General features: G+C 44.8%; 1 protein-coding gene across 1 annotated transcript; it reads right to left on the reverse strand.

Annotated features, from left to right (window-relative positions):
• Positions 1 to 765: 765 nt before the first annotated feature.
• Positions 766 to 17283, reverse strand: NOTUM (notum, palmitoleoyl-protein carboxylesterase). The gene is made up of 11 exons (XM_079967687.1): positions 16895 to 17283; positions 15623 to 15675; positions 14140 to 14235; positions 11316 to 11376; positions 10266 to 10324; positions 6437 to 6539; positions 4650 to 4841; positions 4204 to 4304; positions 3573 to 3720; positions 2905 to 2952; positions 766 to 2058 (listed from the first exon to the last, which is right to left on the reverse strand). The coding sequence occupies exons 1-11, from the start codon at positions 17239 to 17241 to the stop codon at positions 1752 to 1754; spliced, it is 1515 nt and encodes a 504-aa protein (XP_079823813.1). The 5' UTR covers positions 17242 to 17283; the 3' UTR covers positions 766 to 1751.
• Positions 17284 to 26741: the final 9458 nt, after the last annotated feature.

A 26741-nucleotide genomic window follows, 5' to 3' on the forward strand; every position in this document is an offset into this window, starting at 1 on the left:
ATCCTTTTTCTGCCATTTGTCTGCCTAGGGCACGTATTTTATACATTACCTTTAAAACAAAAAACTTTATGGATTAAGTTCTTGCATTTGGTCTTAAATAAACAATCCTTATGATTGTAAATAGTCTAGTGCATTGCAACAGCTTGATTTTCTCCTATCTTTTAACCTACTAGGGCTTCCTAGCTAGGGTAGGAGTACAGGAGATTAAGGGCTTGCAAGACCTATGAGACTCAAAACCAAAATTGCTTACCTGTAGTAACCAATGGTGATGTGATTCTGTTTCCGACCATCTGAAGTAAATTAGAGGGAGGTGACAATAATGTACTCATTTGATAATATGAGGGTGCCTCGCAACTGGGAAAAAATATGTCTGGGCACCTTTCTATTCCTTTCATTTCCATTATTATTATTACATCCTTAAAGTCCAGAGAGAAAAGGCTCAACCAGATGTGAGTTGGTTCCTGGAAATCAAGCCAGAGTTGACTGCAGAATATCTGCCAAGTCCTTGCTTGGTGTTGGAAGGAGTATGGAATTTGCATTAGCCCTCAACCCTGACAAGTATGGAAACTTTTAATGACATAATGCTGCAACTGAAATTTAACAGCACAGAAGAAAAGTGATGGGCTATTTCTGAGCAGTAACATCCATATACTTCAAAATCAGCTACTCCACTGTTAAGGGCAGAAATTATCTGGGATATCTCCAGGATCTGATTCACAGGTAAGGACACAGTCCTCTCTGAACAAAAGATGGAGAGAACGTAGGTGAGCAGGAAGGATAAAAGCTCTTTACTGAGGCTGTGGTTGATAATCTTTCCCCCTTTCACAAACAACAAGAAACATACTTCAAAAGAGTCATGGGGATCTAATAAACAATTTGAATAATAATAATAATAATAATAATAATAATAATAATAATAATGCCACTGCTGACCCTTGCCCTTTCTCACACATATGTGATCAGAAGGAAAACCTTTCCAAAGGAGAAGTATTTACAACTTTACAACAACATGTGAGCATATCTTGGGTCAGCCCTTATAAATAGCATTTACATATTAAAATAAATATTTTCACATTGCCAAAAAATAGCACAAGGTGTTTTTTCTTCATTATTTAAAAAAATATGTTACAAAACAATATCATTAATCTTATATTTCTTGCTTATTTCTTTAAAAATTAATAAAAATCATTTTATAAAATAATACAAAAGTAAATTGAGTACAAGATAAGTCCTTTTCTAGCCTGTGTGCTCGGTTTGTACATTATTATGTTACATCGTGAGATGCTGGCCTCCAGGAAGTCATATAATCAGCTATACCTTCATCATTTCTAATTGGACAAATAATCCAGTGCTTTTCTTCTCCCCCCCCCAAAAAAAGCACCTTTTGTTGTCAGTCTCATGGTGTGAAAAGTTCTTAGAAAAGGCAAAAAGTATACAGTCCTTTTAACTCTGGAGAGGGTTCGTGATTTTCTATGCATTCCCTGCAGACCATTAGTGAATTATTGCAGACAGAGGTGACGCTTAGCTGAGACTGTCCCCTGAAGTAGAGGTAACATTTCAATCAACTGGTGTTCATTTTATCTTGATAATACTAACTGTGCCAGAGTGTGCGTGCATGACTCGTGCCTGAATGTGTCTGTGTAGATGCTTATGTTATGAAAGTGAGCAAGGAGGGCAGGAAGTTTGAGAGGGGAGCTAAAAGGCTCCTGCTCTATACGCAGTCGTGCAGTCCTCCTTTGTGGAAAACTCTCCTAGCTACCACTACTCAGCATCCCCAGCAGTTTACTGGGCTCCAGACCCTGCTGCTGCGCCATCTTCTGCACATCAAACCCCATATGCATGAGAAACTGGATCACGTTCATCTCTTGTCCTGTGTACTGGTCCCGGATGGTAGGGCATGAGGGGTTGCAGTGTGGCCAGGGACAGCTGTCAATCAGATGGACAGGGCAGCCTTTCAGCGGAGCTTTCCCATTCTTGTTGCTGTCGTGGAGGCTGCGATCCCAGCAGTGCAGGGCGCGGGGTAAAGAGGTCCCTTTCACTTGGATGTCTGTCCAATGACTGCAGACACAAACCACACAAGTTGCATCACTATTATTGTTCATGTTCATTAGTGCTTAACCTTTTGCACGCTCCAAAATGGAAAGGCTGTGATCAGAAGAACAGCTGCTCAAAATGGGATTCTGTCGACAAGTTCTGCTAGTGGAAGCTCGCAAAAAGGCTTCCACTAATGGGGTTCCTCCCTTCCCAGGTGCCCCACACAATTGGATTGGGGAAGTTCAGGAGAACACCCCCCCCCCGAACAACACATGGGGAGAGGGATGGGGGGGTTGTTCCACCTGGCAAGCTGAAATGCTTGCGCTGATGGAACAATTGCCACAGTGTAACACTGATTTCCTCCCACTGGCCACCAAGAACATGGACCTAAGTCACATGCAGGCATTATGCCATCGTGATGTGTCTGCAAGGAAGGGGACAGAGTAAGCTCTTGACAGATGCAGCACAGAAATAGTATCGGTGAGAATGTGGGCGTTCTGCAATGCCGCTGAAGTCTCTGCGTCATTCTTTCCAGAATCAAATGCGAGATAACACAGGAGCCAACTTACATTGGCTCCTAGAGGGTTAAAGAAGTTCCTCAAGATGTAGGAGCAATTACTTCTGCTTATCAGGACCTTTTGCCATTTTCTAGTGAGCCTTCCCAAGTGGGCGGCTGGGGAACTGTCTTCCCTGGTGCTCTCTTCGGTACCAAGGCTATAATCCTAACCCTACTTCCCTGGGAGTACATCCCACTGAATTCAATAGGACTTACTTCTCAGTAGACATGGCTAGGGCTGCACCGTAGCCCCCACAAATAGGAAAAAGTACAAAGCAAGAGGGAGAGTTCATCTCCCCAACCTAGGTACTTACTTGCGTGTGATGATCTCATGAGACAAACAAGCGGGAGCAAAGCTGGCACTGAAGCAGAAAAGAACAAGATATAGAATAGGTGTGATAGGAGCAATGCAAAATATTGATACATTTCCTTCCCAGCAACCCAGTGTTTGGTCATTCCTCACAATACGGCTTTGGGTATCCTTGTGCTTTATTTGTAGAGATAATTGTGACTGGACACAGTGGCTGCTACAAGATCGGCAGCGAATTTCAAGCAAAATTTCCTCCAATTGTTTTTGGTGGCTTACAAAACAAACCAGATTCCTAACACAGAATGAATGTAGACAGTAATTCGAGAATTTATCTGACAAAGTGTCTTAGGCTGAGTCCACACTATACCTTTAAAGTGCATCCAAAAAACGTTATTTCCCACAAAGTATTCTGGGCACCGAAGTTTACCCCTCACAGAGTTACAATTCCCAGCAGCCCTTAACCAACTACAGTGCCCAGAATTCTTTGAGGCAGGGAAAGGTGATTTAAATGTATAGCGTATATGTAGCCTTATTGTTAGGATATTGGAAGTTCTCAATTTAAAAACAAAACAAAAACCACACAGTGATCTTAAAAAGAATGTGGTTTCCAGACCACATATTTAGAAGAACATATTGGAAAGTATTTAGGAAAAGAGAAGAGGCAAGACTAACGTCACATCTTTAAGGGTGTTCCTAAGTTCACGACCCAAATTCTGGATGTATAGCCACTGCCCCTCCTGCACTGGCTGGCCAGTCAAATGTACATTGTCCACGGTGAGCTGGGCTTCATCGAAGAGCCACTGTACTATAAACACAGGACCTGCAGCAAGAAGAATTGAGGAAAGGTTTCCCCATTATCAGGGATGCAAACTTCCATTGGCTTAATCAGCTAAAGCTTAAAATGCACAATTTTAGTCAGTGAGGCAGAAATTTAAGAATACACTTTCTTATCTTTCAAGGTTATTTTGATTCTGGTGTGTTACTGCAATAGGGAATGGTATCCTTTCTTAACAATGTAGTAGGTTTTGTTTATAAAACTAAGTTGTCAGCATTCCTTCAGCATCTCAAGAAACATCTATTCTGAGTGGTAATATTTATTCAAATCCAACAATTCACTTAGCTATTGCTACTGCTAAGCAACTGGGAGTCAGAAATTCTTTCTGTTAAAAGGCACATGACTATCCATTAAAGTCTTCAATGCATTGACCCTGCTGGCCCTTGCTAATACTGATAATGAGGAATCTTCTGAAGCGCATTTCAGATCAGCAAACAGAAAGCAGAAAACTCTCCGTTTCATACTTACATCGCAGTGTGGGATAAATTTTATAGCCAAAGAAACAATTCCATTCCTCTCCCTCTTTAAACTGCATCTTGCAGCGTTCAGGAACAAGTCCGTTCCAATACCTGAAAGATGACATGATAACAAGAGTTAATTACAGCAGCTTGTTCTGCAGCGGAGATCCAAAAATGTGCAAGTTACAAAAATTACAGACAGCAGAGGGCAGCAGAGCTGCAAACTGAACAAATCATACATTTCAGCAAGAAGAAAATTATACTTGTCTTACTTTCATGCCAGATTACTATGGGGGGGGACACTTTCTACTCAGCCACATTTCATTAATACTATTTCTTTTCCAAATAGAACTTCATCAGCTAAAGGTAATAGATACTTCTTATAATTACAGAAAGAAAGGAAGACTAGGTGTCTCTGCCCAGTCTTGAAAAGGATACTTTAGAATAATTCAATACCTAATTCCTCTCCTGATGGCTTCTGTAGGGGCGCAGGTTATGGTATCAATGCAGTCTGTTCTACGATACTGTTTATTGTCCAAGAACCATCCAGAGTCTGCAAGGCCACGGACCTGAATCCCAGGATACCCCATCTCTTCCAGCTGCTCAGCTACTCGATCTACATTCAGGAGCACCCCCGTTCCACCAGCACTGCAATGACAGCATCAGTCTTTCAAGTGAGACTGTAACACAACCACAGACATATTCAGGATTGCTTACAGAAGGGCCATGATTCTCTAAACACCTGTCATCCACATCTGATTCATAGGGTGCTCTTCTAGTGTGCCTTGTTTTGTAAATTGTGCTCATTTGCATTTTTTTATTTAACAAAAATTACTGCTTGATTGTAATTAAACCTTTAACCTTATATATTGGCTAGATTCCAAAGATGCTTCAGACAAATAAAACGGCACAGAACACTATGACTGTTTTGATTTGTTAAGGAATGTGGCAAGATAGGAAGCTACTGAATAAAAGGATTGGGATGGTGCCAATCCTGCCTTAGAGGGTTGCATTATCTTAACAGTGCAATCCTATGCATGCAGTTTGCTCCCATGTAAAAGGGTGCAGAATTGCAACCTTCATGCACCTTCCAACTCTAGAATTCCATTTTCTAGAAATTAAAGGAGTGGTGGGTGCTTGGAAAACCTAACCAGAAACCTTTTTCAGCCGTGGGCCGGTCCACCGTCCCTCAGACCATGTGGTGGGCCGGACTATATTTTGGAAAAAAATATATAAACTAATTCCTATGCCCCACAAATAACCCAGAGATGCATTTTGAATAAAAGCACACATTCTACTCATGTAAAAACACCAGGCAGGCCACCCAAATAACCCAGAGATTCTACTAATTTAAAAACACGCTGATTCCTGGACCGTCCGTGGGCCAAATTCAGAAGGTGACTGGGCCGGATCCGGTCCCCGGGCCTTAGGATGCCTACCCCTGACCTAACCTAACAAGATGACTTCTTGGAAGAGACAGTGGCTGCTTGTGGGATCTATTTTAGATTTCAATAAAATCCTGCTATCACTGGAGACAGGTGCAAAAGATACTCACTTGGACATTTTGTCACTCAACTGCTTATGAGCACAAGATTCTATCCTAGGTATCATAACTGATCTGAGCTCACAGTTCCCCCATATAAAAATCCTTTGCCGGTTCTCCCAAGTTTTATTTCAGCATTCTAATTTGATGGGGGAAGGGGGCGGGGCTCATTTGGTGCTTATTACTGTTAAACAATTGAAAGTCTAAAATCCTTGCTGATCGACTGCCACTCAACCCAGAGATCTACCACTTTAAGCTAGTGAGCTGTATCACCTGTTGGAAGGTTAATTTGAGGAGAATAAACCCAAGCACCTTGACATCAATATATTCCACTACCCAAATGTAATAACCAGTTCAGATACCCCCCAGTATTACAGCATCGGTTGTGGACATTACTGGAATCTCACACAGAAGTCTCCCTTCTTCCTCACCCAAAAGTGCTGCTACTGTTCAAGAAGCATATTGAAATGCATCTTCTAACACCACAAAATAGGACAATCACAAATATGCAGAAATCAAGATAAAGGTAGCCTTTGTTAATTTCAGCACTTTTTTCCATCAAGAGGGCAAGGGGGCCTGTGGTGTAAAAGTCATGTCCATCACCAACCAGTCAATCAGCAATCTTCCCCCATACACACACAAAAAGAGAGAGACAGACAGACAGGCAAACACTTTCTAGACAGTCCTTGTATACACACACCTGCTTCCTGCTAGTAGGAGGACTTTGGCATTCCCAAGACCTTTTCCCACCAACTCTTTTACAACCTCTTGAATGATAAGGGCACCCATGAAGACAAATTCATCTGTGGGGAGGAGGAAAAGAAAAAAGTTCACAGTAAACAAAATTGCTTAAGCTGCTGTTTTGTTAAAACATTTTCCCATTCCTCTCCACTGAAGGCTTGTGGCCTATATGAATTGGAAGAACAGACAACATCTTTATAGAGTCTCAGACTAGGACCTGGGAGAGCAGGGTCACCACTCAGACATGAAGCTTTCTGGGTAACCTTGGGCCACTCAGTATCTCTCAGCCTAACCTTGTTGCAAGGATGAAGTGGAGTGGGGTAGACCGTGGGTGCTGCCTTGAACTCCTTGAAGGGGAGGCAGAATTTAAATGTAGTTCTGTTGCAAACAAAATTCTGTGGGAACCTGGCTGGTGCTTGTGGGTCTAGCCATGTACCTCAGGTGTACTGAGAAGAATTAACAAAGTGCTATAGCAATTGTTCCATCAGCATGAGCATTTCAGCTTGCCAGAGAGAACCATCTTCCTCTCTCTTTCTCCTGCACACTGTCCCGGCTTGTCCTTCTAATACGTCTCCGCCAAGGCAATTTTGTGGGATAGAGGAAAGTCCCACTTCACAAGCAGAGGCTCTTGTGTGGGTTTCTGCTAGCAGAACTCAGTATCTTTCGTCACCTGATGTCTCAGCCCTAAAATCACTAGAACGTAATTTTGCACAAGGTTATATCTCCCATCTCTGAAATGCTACCACCTCTAGGCAAAAGACAGAAAAGCAGCTCAACAACCTTCCACAACATAACAAGTGAAGATCCATTATTATTGGTTTTTGATTTACCTATGTGGTGAAAGCTTATGCCATAGGGGAACTGTCAAGTTTTTAATGTATCAGAAATCCCTTTGTTGTCTTTAAGGCAAAGAGAAAAGATACACACACAGCCTAAAATGGTGGCAACCAATCCTGGCTCTCTGAAGTTACACACAAGGCCAGTGGAAGCACTAGATGCGCCTACAGTTCAAATTTATAGCTACCATGGTGCTCACCTGAGGACCAATGCTACTTGGGAAACACCAAGATCAGCAGTGTAAGGGGGGAAAAACAATATCCTTTGTTCCTGAAGTATTTCAATAAACTCTTTCTTAAGGAAATACAGATAAGGCAGTTGAATCTGCTCACCCTCTCAAAACTGGTGGCTCAAATAACTTCCTCTATCGATGTCTCTGAAGTCAAGGCAGTAGATCTGCTCAACCCACTTCAAAAATGCTGACTGACTGAAATAGTCTGTTGGAATAAAGGATATTGTTTTTTTCTTCTCTGTCCTTTTTTATGTCAGAAATGCTTCATTGAACCAGATGTTAATCTTGTACTGTTATAAGAGGCAGGATTGTGAAATGTTAAGTATTCTCATGCAGGACTGTTATGTTGTGATACATTATTACAGTGGTACCTCGGGTTAAGTACTTAATTTGTTCACTGTTCTTAACCTGAAGCACCACTTTAGCTTTAGCCTCCTGCTGCCGCCACACCGCTGGTGCACGATTTTTGTTCTCATCCTGAAGCAAAGCTCTTAACCCGAGGTACTATTTCTGGGTTAGCGGAGTCTGTAACCTGAAGCGCCTGTAACCTGAAGCGCCTGTAACCTGAAGTGTATGTAACCCGAGGTACCACTGTAGTAGGGTAAAAGAGACAGCACCCCTGTGCCTCTAAACCAGTGTTTCCCAATCGGCGGGCCATATGGCCCCCCTGGGGCCCTCCCAGGATAGTCTACAGGGGCCACAGGTGAAAAATGTGTAAAGGTGGGGCACAGCACAAGGGTAGGGGGCCACAGAGGGAAGTGAGAAGTAAATTTTAAAAAAATGTTTTTTTTTAAAATCCTGATTGGCTAGCTATCCACTTGGCCAATCACAAGCAGGTCAGGTAAGTACAGTGGTGGGGTGGAATGGGCAAGTCTGGGCGAGCCAGAGCTGCTTGTTGCTGTTGCCAGTGCTGGGCCAGACTCTATGAGGAACAGGATGCAATCCACCCCAGCGTCTAGCCGGATCCTGGCCTTTGGATGTTGCCTAGGGGTGCAGGGCCCGTCAGCAGTGTCAGCCCGGCTCTGCAAGGCATGGGGTGAAATCCATCCCAGCGCCTAGCCAAGCGGGATCGTCTGGTGCTGCTGACTAGCATCTAGTAAATAACTAAGTGTCTACTCAGAAGAAAACCGCACTGAGTTCACTCCTGGGTAAGGCTGTGTGGGACTATAGTGCTTTATCTAGGCAGCCCAGGCTCCTCCAGGTGACAAGATGTTTTTGCACCAGATCAGTGAGGACCACTTGCTTTTTAAAATTCTCCCATATATATAGAACTCCCTGTGCACCTTTTGGACTATATCTGTAGGTTTCCCCCTCTGTGTCAGATGACTGGGGTCAAATAAGTGTTGTTTGCTTTTTATAATACATGGAAGATGGATCTCTCTCGGGAGGTTCTGGACTCTCCTTCCTTGGAGGTTTCTAAGCAGAGGTTGGGTGGCCATCTGTCAGGAATGCTTTAGCTGAGTTTCCTACGTTGCAGGGGGTTGCACTAGAAAGATGGGGTCCCTTCTAGCTCTATGATTCTATGTTTTTCTGCTTCAACAATATTTCTTTATGTTCCTATCATTTTATGTACCAGTAATTGTATTTTGTATAAATTATAAATAATGCATATTCTATTTACAAACAAAACATTTAAATAGCTACCTTTCTACTGGTAGGATGGAGGGGCATGGGCGTAGCCAGGGTTTAAGTTGGGGGAGAGAACTTTAGATTTGTAATGATTTTTACTTATTTGGGGGGGGGCTGCCCCCCATCCCCCCTCCTTGGCTACACCAGAGGGGGGCACAGGAAGGAAACAGGATTGGAAATGGGCCACAGTCGGAAAAAAGTTGGGAAACACTGCTCTAAACAACCTTGTAGAAGAGGGAATTTCAGCAGGTGGACCTTGTCATGCCAACTTCTGAAGCTCCCTCTCCTGCAAGGGTATTAAAAGTTCATGAGGGAGCCCTGTCTTTTTACCAGAGGCACCCGACAAACCAAGGTATCAGCAGTTGCCACCAAGAGGAAAAGAGTCATCCTGAAGAGACCAGTGAATTAATGAGAGGAAAGGACTATAATAGGATTCAGATTTGAACTGCTGCAGCTGTGGGGAAACCATTGCCCTTCCAGATGTAGCTTAACTGCTGCTCCCATTATCCATGGCCATTGACTACGCTTGCAGGAGCTGATGGGAGTTGCAGATTAGTAACATCTGAAGAGTCAAAGCTTCCACAAACTTGATCTACTGAGCCAACGATGCTGGTAGCCCCAAACTTCTGAACTGCATTTAGGTCAACATCCATCAAAAAACAGTTTTTCTCTGGCCTCTCTGTGTCATTTTTTGGTGATAGGTTTAGGTGATCAAGTCCCTCAAACCCATCCTTGGGAGCATTCATGATTCAGTTTGTGAATCCTGGCATTGTTTAGTTCTTCCCTACCAAATCCTGGCTGCTGCGGGGGGAGTGGGGAGGAGTGGGGAACATTTAGCTAAACAGACTGGCTGGGCCTCAGACATTCAGGATGCAGCTATTCCCTTCAGGCTACTGCTGCATGATGGGGCTCTGAACCATGACAAAGCAAGAGTTAGCAAGCGGATGTTTTATCCGGAGAATATTTATTATTCCTTCCTGCCCATTGGCAAGAACCATTTCTTCATTTGCATAACTGTAGAGAAGTTGGGCCATATCCCCTTTAATGCATAATGTCTGTCTGGCAGCAGGAGCCTATCAGAAGCACTCACTTTTCTCAATCCTGGCAGAGGCTCCGCTCCAGACATCGCTTGAGCAATAGGGGATGAAACTGCAAGAGACAAGAGATATGTGAGCGCCATTATTCCTCTGACATGCAGGGAGGGGTGAAGCAGGGGTCAAGCAAATTAAACCCAAAGGGAGTCGGAAAGAAACCAATTTCATGCCCATTCAAATCTCATGGTACCAGCTGGATACTCCCAGAAAGAACTCACTCAAGGAGCACTGTGTTTGTTTAATGGACATTAACAGTGTGTTTTACACTTTGCAAAGCAGGCACATATCCCTGTGTACCACTGTCATGATAAAGGCATAAAGCCTGAAAAGGAAACACACATGCCCAAATGCAGATATATGTCACAGCCTGCAGCTTGGTGCATGTCCACAGCACGCATGGAGACATGTGCCAGCCCCTTACATACTGCCAGTGTTTGCTACGGCAACCATGTCATACTTTTAAGTAGTCCCAAACCCTTATCTGCCCGCCATGTTCCTACATCGATGAAGAAGCTTTGGGGGGTATTCTTGTTTTCTCTATCTAGTTTCTCTTCCCGAATATAATGCAAATGAAGGCATGGTAGCATCTTTGCTCCACCCAGTACCTCCTGTGTCTACCACTAGGGTTGGGGCTAGTGAAGACTTCCTGGACTATATAGTGAAGACTTCCTGGACCCAGTGAAGACTTCCTGGACTATATAGAACTCTAGCTGCTTCAATAGCCAGGAGATTTGACTATATAGGATGGCATTTGCTGGAACATCAGAGAACAAAGGGATGGTGGGCTTTTTGCTTTGCTGTAGTGACATTTGTATCACCATCTCTTTTACTGTGTTTGAAATATATTGTAAGCCGCCTTGAAAACTTTGGTTAGTAGATGGGGTACAAATACCCTCAAATAAACAAACTGAAGTTGTCACTTATGCTATCCTACCCATTTTGACATTTTACAGCCACAAAGGACTTTGATTCCAGTCCCTGTATATTGCTTGCTTCATCACATCTGTTGTGTTCCTCCCAACTCACACAATCATTCCCCTACTTACACCATGTTTGCATTCCACCAGTGTGGATTTTCCTCCGGTTGCGATGACAGAATACCAGTTCCTGTAGATGGGAGAATAAAAATATATTCAAAAAGAAAAACATCTGTCAGATATCAAAGCAGCAATGTGTGGAGAACATTTGAAAGTAACAGAATAGCAAAAGATGCTAAAGAGGCAAGGTCTCTGTACACATATCTCCAAGAACAGGCCTTTAATCTGGCCCATGCCTTATGTATGTGGGTCTCAGCATTTGCAAGAATAAAGTGCAGACAATAAATTATTTCCTAGTTTCTCAGAATTTAAAAGAATACAGTGTATCCAATAAATCATCCCCTAATGTATCCATGTTTGTGCCATTAAAGGAATAGAGAAGAGGAAGGGAATCAAGAAAGAGAGGCTGAAGTAAAATGATACAAATTATACACTTCCCAAACTGAAACTCTAAAATTTCAAATAAGAAGCCAATTCCTACCCCAGGCAAATAAGCAGATGCATACACATAGAATCATAGAGTTGGATATTTCACTAGAGTATGAAGTACACAAGAATTAAAGATGTAGGATCCCTATCTTTTTTTCAAATCTCTCCATCCAAAGAGACAACAGTATTATGCAGATTTTTTAAAAAAACAGAAACGGGAACTTGTGATCCTCTGGAAATTGTTGAACTACAATGCTTATCAGCCTGTATAGCTCAGCTGGTTAGAGCATGGTGCTGATAGTGCCAAGGTTGCAGGTTCGATCCCCGTATGGGACAGCTGCATATTCCTGAATTGCAGGAGGTTGGACCAGATGATCTTCAGAGTCCCTTCCAACTCTACAATTCTATGATTCTATGCAGGCTTTCTCAACCTTGGGTCCTCAGATGTTTTTTGCCTACAACTCCCATCATCCGTGACCACTGGTCCTGTGAGCTAAGGATCATGGGAGTTGTAGGCCAAAAACATATGGGGACCCAAGGTTGAGAAAGGCTGCATCTGATAATCCCTGTCCATTGGCCTTGCTGGTTGGGGCTGATGGGAAATTGGAGTTCCACACATCTGGAAGATAACAGGATGTGGAAGGCTGAATTAGGCAGTGAGGTCCCAACACCAACCGTAAGTGCTGGCCAAAAACCAATACCCATAGCTGTCAACGTTTTCCTTTTTTTAAGGGAAATTCCCATATTCTGAATAGGATTCCTCACAGGAAAATGGAAAAGTTGACAGCTATGCCAATACCTGATCCCAGCCCCCATGGCTGCCAGATGTTTTTCTGAACTAGTGCTTATACCTGTGATGATGTAAATGTGCTAAGCAAGGAAAATAACAGATGGCTTTAGCCCTCCGGTGTCTGCTCACAATGTGCCATCTACTTCACCCTCCCTGAATAACACCCTATGGGATGTTTGTGTTTCCTGGAGCCAGAGAGATGAATGCAGTCTTGAACAAGCCTCTGGTAGAATTTGCTTAACAGGTCTCTCTGCATATCTTGATTTATGACTTATTTAGGAGATTTACAACTCATTGCAATTCCTACAGAAAACTGATGAGGGAGTCACTATCATCGCTGCCCACTTTACTGAAGGTAGGGACACAGAAAGTGTTCATGGGTCGCTATTCCCAGGTGTGCTCTTCCCCCAGGTGTCCAATACACTTCCAATCAGGTGGCTAAAAGGTAAAGGTAAAGGTACCCCTGCCCGTACGGGCCAGTCGTGACTGACTCTAGGGTTGTGTGCTCATCTCACTTAAGAGGCCGGGAGCCGGGGCCGGCCGAAGACACTTCCGGGTCACGTGGCCAGTGTGACGAAGCTGCACTGGTGAGCCAGCACCCGTGCTGCACACGGAAACGCCGTTTACCTTCCCGCTATAAAGCGGTACCTATTTATCTACTTGCACTTAGGGGTGCTTTCGAACTGCTAGGTGGGCAGGAGCTGGGACCGAACGACAGGAGCTCACCCCGCTGCGGGGATTCGAACCGCCGACCTTACAATCAACAAGTCCTAGGCACTGAGGTTTTACCCACAGCGCCACCCGCGTCCCGCTTCCCCCAGGTGTCCAATACACTTCCAATCAGGTGGCTCTTCACCATTAAAAATAATGATAGCTATTTATAAAAGGACAATACAGACAAAAACAAAAAGAATCAAAACTAAAAGGAGGGGGGAACTGATGCAGAACTTAAAAAGAAAAAAGAAAAACATATTACTTTAAAGTTATCTTCAGTTCTCATTCACATTGTTTGAATATGTACTGCCCTGCTGTCAGATGCAATATAAATTAGCATTCCTGATTTCTAGACAGTATAAGTCCATTTTTATAACAATTTGAATTTTTAATGCCATTTCCCACACAGAGGTATCCAAGCCAAGAATAGGAAGACAATGAAAGGAACACTTATCAAAGTATCACTGTAAAAGCCTACTAAAAAATTATTTCAAAATGCGACATAGCAGTCCAGATAAAACACTTCATTTCAATAATACTCACACTGTAACAGCATCTCATTACAATATGTTAACTGCCCTTATATCAGGTCTGGGCAGCATACCCTCCGATAAGTGCACCCTCAGATCTGCAGAGAAAGCTCTATTCCATGATCCTTCCTTGACTGCAGATAGGTCAGCAATGCTAGGGCACAGAGCTGGACTTTCTCCACAGTGGCAACTGCACCATGAAGTGTCTCCTCTGTTTGATTTAAAATGGCATTATGGAATGCTGCTTCACTGCTGTCATGGTTTGGATTTAATGAAGCAGGAAGGCGCTCCAGTAAACTAAAACGTAGAAAGTAGAAGCAATATATAATTAATAGAGTAAATTCCAGGTTGGTGAGAATAAAGAATTTACCAGTTCTGGTAGTGGGCCACTCCTTGGAGCTCATAAGTCTCCTCATTGTTTCATACCGAGTGTTGCAGTTCTCTCTGTTGAAGCAGTACCAGCCTCCTGATTCAGAAAAGAAACAAAGCAAGAATTGGATAGTGTCCATTTCATCCTGTTTCACTTATTACATCTTTTTAGACTGTAGTTTGCATAAGAAACTATTAGTGTCATTAAGTTAATTGAAAGAATTTATTTTTTTACTCATCCTGGTTCCAGAGTAGGGTTTATAGCGCAGTGGGATTTTCAAAAAGCATAATAGCACTTACATAATATCCAGCATAATGTGATAGTGGGACCCTGTTGTGACTTTAAGACTGTGATACTATGCACGCTTCCCTCCAAGAAACCCAACTGAACACAGTGTTCCTTACTTATGAGTAAGCATGCGCAGGATTGCATTGCACAGTGCTATCTCTGAATATAGTGTAATTTTAAAAGCAGTATGTGCTGTAAAATAAAAAGCCACTTACAGCATAAGGCTGTTCAAAAGGTAGGTTGCCATCATTTCCAAAGCATGATCTGCCTTGAAGTGCTCCTATGAACATTTTGCTAACTTCCACAAGCCTTTTCAGCAACATCTAACTTTCCTGAGAATTAATCTGATGCCTTCCGGTTTTAGATCTAGCCAAACTTATATTTAATATTCTGAGGAGCCTGAAAAGGCATGTCCAACCTTTCAAACAGGCCTGGATTTGCACTATTATGCAGAAGCACCCAAAAATGCTTGTTTCTCTATGTGGATCCATCTACCTCACATGTGTTTAGTACCGATTACCCAAAGAACACTACTTCTGTAAACTGCAGAGAATTCTGTAGCTGAGATGTTTGCATGGCAAAAGCATGCAAAATGGTTTTTTGTTGTTTTTTTTTGTAACAAATACTGTAGTGAAAAGTAACTATATTAATAACGATAAATCTTAGCCACAGTTTCATACGGTCTCTTGCAAAATTTTGAAAACACTATTTCTTGGACCACAGTACCATCAAAAGCAATGGGACATTTCCAAACAGATGATGAGTTCAGGACCGGAATGTAAGTACCAGTTAATTTATTTCATATTATGCAGAAGAAAATTAGAGAAAACAGCATATATGTGTAGACCAAAATCTGTTTGGAGACTTACTGCATGTATGCATTGAAACCTAGGAAATACAACGCCAAAAGTAACATTGCAAGCAAACAACAGCAAGAAGTAGATTGCCTAAGTAGCTTTGATTAAAGTTTGGTGAGTAGTTAGGCTGCCAGCAAACCTCCAGGTGGCATGGCATATGAAACCGTAAAAGGGGGGAAAGGATGGAGACATTGGTTATAGTGAAGGCAGCCAGCACTCGCTATAAGTCTTTGAAGAAAGCAGCTGGGAAGCTCTTCCGCCATCCCTCGACTTTTTACAAAAAGAGCCTAAAATGATTGAACTTTGCTTAAATAAATTAAAAGAAAACTCGAGCTCACCTTCCAGGAAAAGCAGCCACCTTCTACTGCCTTTCGATTCTTTGAGGTAGTAGCTAAAATAAAAACAAACAGAAGGCAGCGTGAACTTAATTAGGGAGACTGGCTCACTCAGCCACAAGCCCTTTGATACACCAACTCATTATAATATCAAGAGGGTTACATAAAATACTTGGTTAAAGAACAAGAGAAAGAAACAGGACGGCTGTCAGAGGAGCTCCAAACGAAGTCTGATCAAAGGGCCTTCTCGGGGACCCTGAGCCAGGCTTTCATCTTGCTCCAAAATAAATGCATTAAACAAATTCCTAGCATTCCTAAGTATTTCCAGGCAGGAAAGAGTTATTCCACCTGTTACTGGCTGCGTTCTTAGCAAAGGCCACATGGTGGAAGCAGAGCTTGAACACTAGGAAGGATTGTTTCAGCACTTTTGAAGTACTAAGGAGCAGAGAGGGACCAGCAAATGGTATTAATAGTAAACAGTCGTGTGCGTGCTCTGTCAAGCATCCCCTCCGCAGAAATGGTGCTTTACAAAGAAGCGGGTGATGTTATCCATGTTTGCTCAGCACATACACAGAGAGTCTGCATGGAGCTAGTTTGAGAACTCACAGAGTTCTTGTTTCAGAAAGCAGCTCGTACTAGAGGGGCTGTGGTAGCTGAACTGAGATCTAAAAGAAACAGGGGCACCGCAGAGCTTCAATGACTATTCTACAGAGTTCTAAGGAACTATACTGCTGGGAGATAACTTTTTTTATCTACTCTGCTTTGCAAAGTCCCTGTTTTCTGGACTAGAGCAGATTCCTCGGAATAAGGGAGAGCTACTAACTTGGGACTACTTTATAAGGAAATCTAGCAAATACAAGGAACTAAAGTGATGAGGGACAATAAGAAAAAAATAATAGGTGCATTCAAAAAAGTTTTCTCTTCCTACTACCCACTTCTACTTTTGCTCTGTCTGCCCTCAGGCACAGGTTTAAGAGTAAGTTCATCTCCGATTCTTACTCTTAGTGGTATGAACTTGAGAAAAGAAAAACTGTTGGGCACGGAACGGGAGAGCACAAAAGCACACGCCGATGGAAGTGGCCGTGGGTTTGTGCGCACAAACTAAAAGAGACAGCAAAGAAGCAGAGAGGATGGAGAAGGGCTCTATTTTCTTAGACGTTTCTTCGCTTCCTACTAAGCACAGGAGCCACGAAGATGGGCTAAGGGGAGGTGCCTGAAGGGCCAGGGACGAAGCAAGGAGATCGCAGAAGGGTCAGGCTTGGCATGTGCACTCACCCGGCGGGGCTGCCGTCGTTGCAGGTGACCGAGCTGTTGAGCAGCATGTGCAGCCTCAGCTCCTGGTGCAGATTCTGCGCCGAGCAAGGGTACAGCGACTGCGCCAGGCTCTTGATCTGAGCCATGAAACTGTCCATGTTGCCCTCCACAGCGGTAAAGTCCAATGGGAAGCTCTCCACCGGCTGCCCAGCCGCCTCGCTCCGCTCCCGACCCGCCGCCGGTTGTTGTTGTTGCTGCTGCTGCTGCTGCTGCTGCCCACGCCGCCTCCAGCTTTTCCTGCCCTCCCCGCCGGGGCCCCAGTGCAGCAGCCCCAAGAGCAGCAGCATCTGCACGGCCCCTCTGCCCATGGCGACGCGGAGCCACCTGTTGGGAAGGAGGAGAGGGAGCCGGTGAGCGCAGCCCGCCGCTTTGCTGGACGGCCGATCGGCGCTTGCTCGCCTGGCCTCGGGCGGCTGCGGCTGCGGCTGCGACGGCGGCAGAGGCAGCGGAGGGGTGCGCGCTCTGCCCCTGGCGGCGCTTGGCGGGCGGCGCTTGGCGGGCTTTCGGTTGGGGGGCTCCGGCCTGCGCCTGCTCCTCGTCTCGCCTCGCCGAGGGTCTGGCAGCTCTGGACCCGTCTCCCTGGCTCGAAGGAGCGGCGAGCAAAGCGGCGTGGGGAGCGAGAGCCGGTGCTCGGGGCCCGCGCTGTCCGGGGTCTGCGGCGGGGCTGGAGGGCGCGCGGCTTTTCTTGGTGCACGGACTCGCCGCCTCGTCCCAAACCACAAACATGACAAGAGGGGCACGGAGTGCACGGGGAGCCCGCCGGGGGCGCCGCCAGCCCCGGCGCCGCGTGGGGCGGCGGCAGCAGCCGGCCAGTCCCCGCCCCCTCCTCTCCGCCCCCACCCCACCGCACGAGGAGGACCAGAAACGGGGGGCGGAGGGGTGGGGGGCGTTCCGAGGCTTGACTTTCATTTCCCAGCCGGCAGACGTCGCTCTGCCGGCCGCCCTCCTTTCTCTCCCCACACCCCCCCATCCCGTCTGAAGAGACGCCCGGCGAGTGCCAAAAACACCTTCGCCACCTCCCGCCCAGCATCGCGGGGCGCCGCTCCAAGGGGCTGGCTGCCGCCGAGGATGGAGGAGGGCTGAGGCAAGCGGGGCTTTGAAGTCCTCCCCTCCGTCCGCCCCCCTCCATCCTCCTGCGAGGCCCCCCGCGCCCCAGCTGCGGTGTTCGTACAGGGATGAAAAGACTGGCTGCCTCTTGTTGGCTGCAGGCGGGGAGCTGTGCTGTGGTATTGGGGGGGGGGCGCCGAGGCAGAACAAGGAGCCCTCGCGGTCTGGGGCATTGCCACTGGGGCTGGACGGCCGCAACCCAACCCCCCTCGCCTGGGGATACCCCTCCCTGCGGGGATCCGGCTCTGACCCCCCCGTACTGGGGAGCCTCCCCCGGGGACTCCCCACACAGATCGGGCTCCCCAGCGCTGTGTGGCCCGCTCACTTCCTTTCCCGGGGTTCTCCAGCCACGTGCTGCGCCAGGCGGCCCGGTCGGCTTTCACGTGCTACCGTGTTTGTGAGGAGGAGCGAGCAAAACTTTGCTTGCGTGAACCACGGAAGGAGAGTAGGGGCTGGGAATGGGTGACCGTCCAGGCCTAGCTGCTTCCAGGACTCCCTTCCCCAACACGAGGGCACAAGAAGCGGCCTGCTGGGGTTAGATGAGTGTCCCTAAAGAGTTCCACAGCCTTCCCCGCGCCTTCCAGCAATGGCGAACTGGAGGCCTCTTTCGAGGCCCAGCCCACCCTCCTTGTTTGTCCTCAGTATCTGGTGTTCAGAGCAAGGCTTCTCATGCCACTGGCATTCAGAAGTATTTGCCTCAAAACTTGCAGGTTTCGTTGGGCTTATGGCTAATAATCTGCTCCCTAAGAAAGCCGCTGTGGTGCACCAATTAAAATGTTGGACTAGGGCCTGGGAGACCAAGGTTCACATCCCCACTCAGGGGAGAAGCTCACTGTCTGATCTTGGGCCAGTCACAGCCTACTTACTTGTTTAAGGAGCCAGGCCTAGGCTGTCCCTGATGCTGGAGAGTGGAGCTGTTCAAATGCTAGCTCTTAGGAAGAACTGCAGGTCTGGGTTTGGAGAAGCAGGATGGAATAAGTCTGTTTAACATAATCTGGGTGTTGCTAACTGATACCCAGTTAGAGAAATCTTAATTTTATGGGTTCTTGTCAATCAGTTGTTTGCTGAAATGTGCACATATTCTCATATTGGTAAAAGGATCTGAAGCAGAAGCATCTTTTAGGTTGATGGAGAAGTGTATTTTAGTAGAAGCATTGCCTTCTGTGCATAGGAAAAGGGAGGGAATGTCTTAGACGACAGCATTTGCTATCTGCAGTTTTTATAAATACTTGTATTGACAATACTTTTTTTCAGAAACCGGTCTACCCAATTAATCAGAGTCAATCAATCAATATTTTTAGTCAATCAAAAGACTTTCATCTGATCAATCTGACTAATATATTAAGGCTGCAATTATCCTCTGCTTGAGTTTTGTCAGCCGAGGGGCTCCAGAATCTGGCAGAAGCCCTGCAACACTGGTGGAACTTAAGATACTGGAAGAACTCCTCCCAATAACACCAGTGGAAAACCTCACCAGTGAAGATCAGTGGTGGTGGCCAAAATGTTCTTGTCAAATTATACCCAACCCATCACTGGTAGCCACTTATCCTCCCATTCAGTCATGAATGTAATACTAAGTCTGAGCTCACATAAATGAGTACAGCCTTGGGTGACGACTGGAATATGCAGGGAGTGTGTATATGAATAAGTTAGGTTTGGTGGGCGTAGGGGTCAGCCATAGCACAACCTATTTTATTTGAGGGTCAATGCAACTAAATATCCCCTAAAGGTGACATACCCCTAAAGGTGGCTCTGAAGAATCTATCTATCTAAAGATTTTTTTACCAGTTCCTCATCAATTAGATATCAGTGGAGTGTACAAAATAAGACCAAAAATGAATTATGTAGGGTGTATTCATCTTTTCCCTGATGAATTCATCTCTCTTCAGAACTGTAATGAGCTCCAGGTTGTAGTCCCCTTCCCCCTCCTCTGTGCCCCGATGCTTCTAATTTTATACAACTATTTCAAATTAGAAGTGGTGCTGGATATGAAATGTGACCTTTAACCTCTTTATAACAGTTCTGATTATTACATGCCCTTGGAAATTGGAGGCATTTCTTGAATCCTGCAACATGGATAATTCGACTCAAGTTACTTCAAAGAGTGCTGTTCTAACAGAAGTAATACAGTTCTTATAAGGATGTGCCACTTTCTGATGCAAAATAGAAAACAGCTGTATGCTTCAGACAGAAGATGGGGGCCATCCCAAATTCAAAGTGGATGAGGAAACAAGCTCTGGCTGTGCAGGCCTTTTTTATGCAAGCAACCAGTCCTCTTTCAGTTTATTAGAAGAACCAAATGTTTCCTTTTTTCTGTATAATAGTCTTATGGTGACATCTTACAGTATAATGTAAGATGTAATCAGAAGACAAGTCCTCCATTGGCAAGTTCTGTGTTCTGTTAATGTACGGATTACCTTATGCTGAATCAGACCACTGATTCATCTAGTTCATTGTTGCATATTCTGATGGACAGCAGCAGTTGAGGTGTTCAACTCTTGCATGGTAGGCTCCCCACCACTTTCCTTGTGGGGTAAGTGTGTGTGTTTGTGCTGGTACTGGGTGAGGTCAAAACCAATGATTAGTGACATTACAGCCAATAGTAGAAAGGGCCATTCTTTCTTTCGGACATCCCCTTCTCTCTCCTTCCTTGCAGAAGACATCCCCCCTCCTTCTTCCATTGCTGCATTCATTTCAACTCCTCCCTTCATTTCCTTTTGGGTCTGCCCCCCACCCCCACCTGCATGAAATTAGGTCAAGGACTGCAAGTTGCTCACCTCTGCTTTAATCGATTACATCAGCAATGGAACCTGGGAGTTCCCATGTGCACTACAACTTAGCTATGGCAGGAATTAGGAACCTTTGGTTCTCCAACACCCATAACCAACAGCCTTCATTGCCAATGGTTGAGGACGATGGGAGTTGTGGTCTAACAAAACATTTGGAGGGACATAGGTTGCCCATCCCTGAGCTATTGCATCTTCCTTTCCTCCCTTCCTCCCTATATATATCTTTCTAGTGTCTTGCCCAGGGTGTCTCCTATATGATCAGCATTAATTATACCCATGTTCATCACTTACAAGACAGGAATGGGAAAGCTGAGGTTCTCCAGATATTGAACTGCAACTCTTAGAACCTTTGACCATTGGCCATGTTGGCTGAGCTAATTGGCATTGGAATCCAACAACAGAGGCCACAGACGAAGCATTCCTGCTGTCAGACAAGAGCTATGGTAGGACATTAATTTTGCATTTGGTGCCCAATACACAGTTTGCTGAACTTCAACAAAAAGTTGCCTTCAATAATTTTTTTAATCAATGTTTACATATGTTTAATCAATGTTTACAAAACAGTTAAACCTACATCCAGTCTAAATGCCTACTTTTCCATGCCTAGTACATTCACAATTGAAAAGTTATATAGTCCTAGCTAATAAACTAGTTGGAGAAATAAAGAAGCCATACTTGACCCTTTATTCTCAGAAAATACTTCCAAGATGACCTTGAGCCTTGAAATCCAGAGAAAGTGCAAGGAGGAGGACATTGTAAACAAGATGGAACCTTAAATGTGTCAGTCTAAACTTCAGATGGTAGAGATAAAGGTACAGGGATAGTCTGGGAATTTGTTCCCAAAGCTGGTATGATGGCACCACTTGTTTCTCACATCATCACTAGAATACTTGCATATGGTCCTATAATAATCTATGTTACTTTAGCAATTCCAAAGTGTTGGCTGTATATGCCAATTTACAAAATAGGTTTAAGCCACATGTAAAAGTACTGATAGGGAAGCTTTTAATATTTGATGAATCATTGTATTTTAATATTCTGCTGGAAGCCAGCCAGAGTAGCTGGGGAAACCCAGCCAGGTGGGTGGGGTATAATTATTATTATTATTATTATTATTATTATTATTATTATTATTATTAATAGGCCTTTTTTGACAATATTGTGGCACTCACATTTGTTCAGACTCTTTCCTTTCATGCCACCCCCCCACTTTCTTTTTGTCTCCACTCCACTTCCTCCACAGCCTCCCACCTACTACTGTATCTAGGGATTCCTGATCTACACTTTTGAGAATTCTTTCAGGAAGATTATATAAGTTAGAAGAGACTGTTAAAGGTTTTCCATACCACTGCAACCCTTATTGTGTCAGAACTTCAGAAGTATTGAATTATTGAATCCAATGAGGCTTACCTTCAGGTAAATTAGGTTAGGATTGCAGCCTAAGGTAGAATATGAATAATTTGATGTGCAGGATAGAATGGATGAGATGGTACTTTAAAAAACAGACGTAACTTGCAGTGCAAGCTAAAGGAATCTTAATGGATCCTTTTGGAAACTAGATGGGTGTGAACACACTGAACAAATAGGCTGATGAAACTCATGTCAAATCTGTTGAGAGTATTTGCACTGGGGAAAGTATTTTTGATTAGTAGGGAGCTTTTTGTTTATCAATAAAGTTTAACTTACTGATGAGAAAATCTTCGCACAGATGGAGTACAATACAGTGGTACCTCTGGTTACGTACTTAATTCGTTCTGGAGGTCCGTTCTTAACCTGAAACTGTTCTTAACCTGAAGCACCACTTTAGCTAATGGGGCCTCCCGCTGCTGCCGTGCTGCCACCACGCAATTTCTGTTCTCACCCTGAAGCAAAGTTCTTAACCCGAGGCACTATTTTTGGGTTAGCGGAGTCTGTAACCTGAAGCGTATGTAACCTGAAGCATATGTAACCCAAGGTACCACTGTAATGTTACATTTATTTAAGTTTAACAATGCATTCTCTTAAACATATTGTTCTAGCAATGTGAAAATTAGGAGCCCAGACTTCAACGTTATATCCCCTCCTTGCTTTCATAATCTATCTGAGAAGAGATTGGGTCAAGTGGTAGTAGCTTCTTGTTTTTTAATTTATCATGTAGGGGTCAATTATAGGTGATCACTGTATCTTTTATTTTGCTACTGACTGCATAAAAAAAGTAGTTTTCTTTGGAATTTCTTATCCTTTTATTTGTCTTGATGGAAACAAGCTGCTCTGTACTAAAACCATTTTCCGCCCATTTAAACTGGCGTGTCTCATAAGCAGAAGATGTTAATCCAGTCAATTTAGCATTTGCTAGCACCTACGTGTCATACCTTTTATACAAAATGGAAAAGATAAGATGCAACAGGTATCAGTTACCCTTGGTCTTATCTGTCTCAACCTCACTATCAGCTGGATCTAGAACCTTTCAGAGGCTTAAAGATAAACACATCAGGACCATGAACTGTTTATGCAGGACTGTCAGTTCTCATGTGTTGGACTGACTTGTTTCGACTGATTCTGGCTATATTGCAATGCTGGATAAAATTTTTTAAAAAGTCCCCCCCATCCCTCCCAATGATTTCATAAAATAAGCCAACCCAGAGACTGTAGGAAAGGTAGTATGAAATGAACTCTGTGTTGGTCTTGCAGGGTTAATATGTGATTTCCAGAGGGATGTGTGTTGGTTTCACAGCAAAAACAGAGATTTGCAGCACTGAAAAGTCTACCAAATTTGTTAAGGCATAAGAGTTCATGGACCAATCCCCACAATGTCAGATGCCTGAAGTAAAATCTTTGTTGACAGGTATATAAAGGAGAAATTTGTAAGGAGGGAGTTGAAGGGGAGGGGAATCAAAAGTTACAATCAGTAGTAACTGGACCTTGAATGTATGTCAAATAGGTTTACATTTAACTTTTACAGTAGTAAAGGTAAAGGGACCCCTGACCATTAGGTCCAGTCATGACTGACTCTGGGGTTGCGGCGCTCATCTCGCTTTACTGGCTGAGAGAGCCGGCGTACAGCTTCCAGGTCATGTGGCCAGCATGACTAAGCCGCTTCTGGTGAACCAGAGCAGCGTATGGAAACGCCGTTTACCTTCCCGCTGGAGCGGTACCTATTTATCTACTTGTACTGTGTGCTTTAGGGACGCAGGTGGCGCTGTGGGTTAAAGCCTCAGCGCCTAGGACTTGCCGATCGAAAGGTCGGCGGTTCGAATCCCTGCGGCGGGGTGCGCTCCCGCTGCTCGGTCCCAGCGCCTGCCAACCTAGCAGTTCGAAAGCACCTCCGGGTGCAAGTAGATAAATAGGGACCGCTTACCAGCGGGAAGGTAAACAGCGTTTCCGTGTGCGGCTCTGGCTCGCCAGATGCAGCTTTGTCACGCTGGCCACGTGACCCGGAAGTGTCTCCGGACAGCGCTGGCCCCTGGCCTCTTAAGTGAGATGGGCTCACAACCCCAGAGTCTGTCAAGACTGGCCCGTACGGGCAGGGGTACCTTTACCTTTTACCTTTTACTGTGTGCTTTCAAACTGCTAGGTTGGCAGGAGCAGGGACAGAGCAATGGGAGCTCACCCCGTTGTGGGGATTCAAACCGCCGACCTTCTGATTGGCAAGCCCTAGGCTCAGTGGTTTAATCCACAGCACCACCTGCATCCCTCTTTACAGCAGTAGATTAGTGATAATTTACTCGGAATTGCTGTGGTGATTGTATTATAAACACCTGTAATGGGCAGGGAATTATTCACAAAACACAATAGATAACACAGCTATTCTGTCAATGGTAAGCCAATCAACACATGTAGTATGGATTTTTAAAACCTTCAGTCTTTGTCTTGATGTAATCAATCCACAAGCAATAAAACTGATTTTTTAAAAATTGATCATTGTTTCTGGAATGCTGGCCTTATGATCAGTTACAGAATGCCCTGGGAAGTCAAACGTTTTCCTACTAGTTTATGAATATAACCATTTCTGAAGTTGCATGTGTGTGAATTTATTCGTTGCATAGGAAGGCCTGTCTCTTGTAAGCAGAATGTAAGAGGAAATTGTTGACAGATTATGGCATAAATGTCATTGGAACAAGTGCAGTGAATGAACCCCTGATGTTGTGTAATCTGGGTCTGCCTCAGTAGAAAAAAAAATTTGGGCGAAGGAATAGTGTTGCAAGTTTGGGAGCTCAGTCTGCATGATGCCCTGAGTCCCTCCCAGTTCTTGTGGTCCTGTATGCAGTGAGGGTCAAAATCTAATGGAAGGTTCTATTGTTGAAATATTTGTGGAAATAACTCATAGGCAAAAGGGGAAGCACCTTACAGGGGTAGTTGGAATAGGTAGGTAAGAATGCCAGTTTTCCTATGCCATTTATCTGGGAGCAGGACCTACTTCTGAGTAAACATTGACTGCTTTACAGTAGCATCAAATTCACTACCATGTCCTCCTGTTTCCTTTACCATCTTTATTCCTTAGGACATCCTTGTGAGTGAGGCAGATCATTACTATTCTCATGTTACAGATGGGGAACAGAGTCTGAACAATTTGGCAGGGGCCATGTGAGCAGTTATATATGGCAGGAGTCCAGTTCATGGATCCAATCCTATTCATCTAGTAAAGGTAAAGGGACCCCTGACCAGGAGGTCCAGTTGTGACTGACTCTGGGGTTGCGACGCTCCTCTCGCTTTATTGGTCGAGGGAGCCGGCGTACAGCTTCCAGGTCATGTGGCCAGCATGACTAAGCCGCTTCTGGCGAATCAGAGCAGCACACGGAAACGCCGTTTACCTTCCCGCCGGAGCGGTACCTTTTTATCTGCTTGCACTTTGACGTGCTTTTGAACTGCTAGGAGCAGGGACCGAGCAACAGTTCACCCCGTCATAGGGATTCGAACCGCCAACCTTCTGACTGGCAAGTCCTAGGCTCTGTGGTTTAACCCACAGCGCCACCCGCGTCCCATCTATTACTCTCTGCCAATGGGTTGGCAGATTATACAGGACTCAGGATGCTGCCGCTCCTTCCCTGGCAGGATCCCGGTACATTGCACCTGCTGCGTGCCAGGCAAGCAGAAATTCAACAGAAACATATGAGCCTCTGGGATAGAAATGTAGATCTGGGGGACCCTGGCACAGGGACCCTCCCAATATTAAAAGTAGCCGTCTTTGAGCAAACGCTGCAGTGGTACACATGTATTTTTCAAGAGAGAAACCCAGGTGGAAAAGTTGGGTTCCCCCCCTTTTCACTACTTCTTTGGCGATCGCTTGTAGCCGAGTAAGATTGACTTCCATAAACACGGTTTTAACAATGAGTCCGTTAAGTGACTGGGGAGGCCAATTCTGGATCCACACGTCCTTCCACATTGGGGACATTGGTTTCTGGGCGGAAGTTGATCATGTTGTAGAATAGCCAAGCGTGCCTTCCTCTTAACACGTTTTTGCCTTGAGTCCTGAGTTGTCCTGAGTTCGAGTGTCTTCAAAGCCCATATGACACCTTTGGTAAAGGCTGTTCTCCAATTGTAGCGCTCGCAGGCCAGTGTTTCCCAATTGTTGGTGTTTATACTGTACTACAATTTTTTAGATTTGCCTTGAGACCTCTTTTGTTGACCATCAGCATGATGCTTTCTATTTTTAAGTTAGGAATAGAGTAGTTGCTTTGGAAGACGATAATCAGGCATCCGCACAACATGACCAGTCCAACGAAGTTGATGTTGAAGAATCCAAAAGTTGGGTGTGTGTGTCCCCCGCCCCGCTTTTCACTAACAGTGAGGGCACAGCTGCCCCTCGACAACGAACGGAAAGCAAAGCACAGCCGTGCATACTCGGAAGAGATTTCTTTCAGGAACCGGCCGCGAGTCCTTTAAAGAAGGAGGAACCCCTATTGCAGCCAGCGAGCGAGCGAGCGAGCGGGAGG

The sequence above is a fragment of the Podarcis cretensis genome, assembly GCF_951804945.1.
Source record: "Podarcis cretensis genome assembly, chromosome: 2".
NCBI lineage: Eukaryota > Metazoa > Chordata > Lepidosauria > Squamata > Lacertidae > Podarcis > Podarcis cretensis.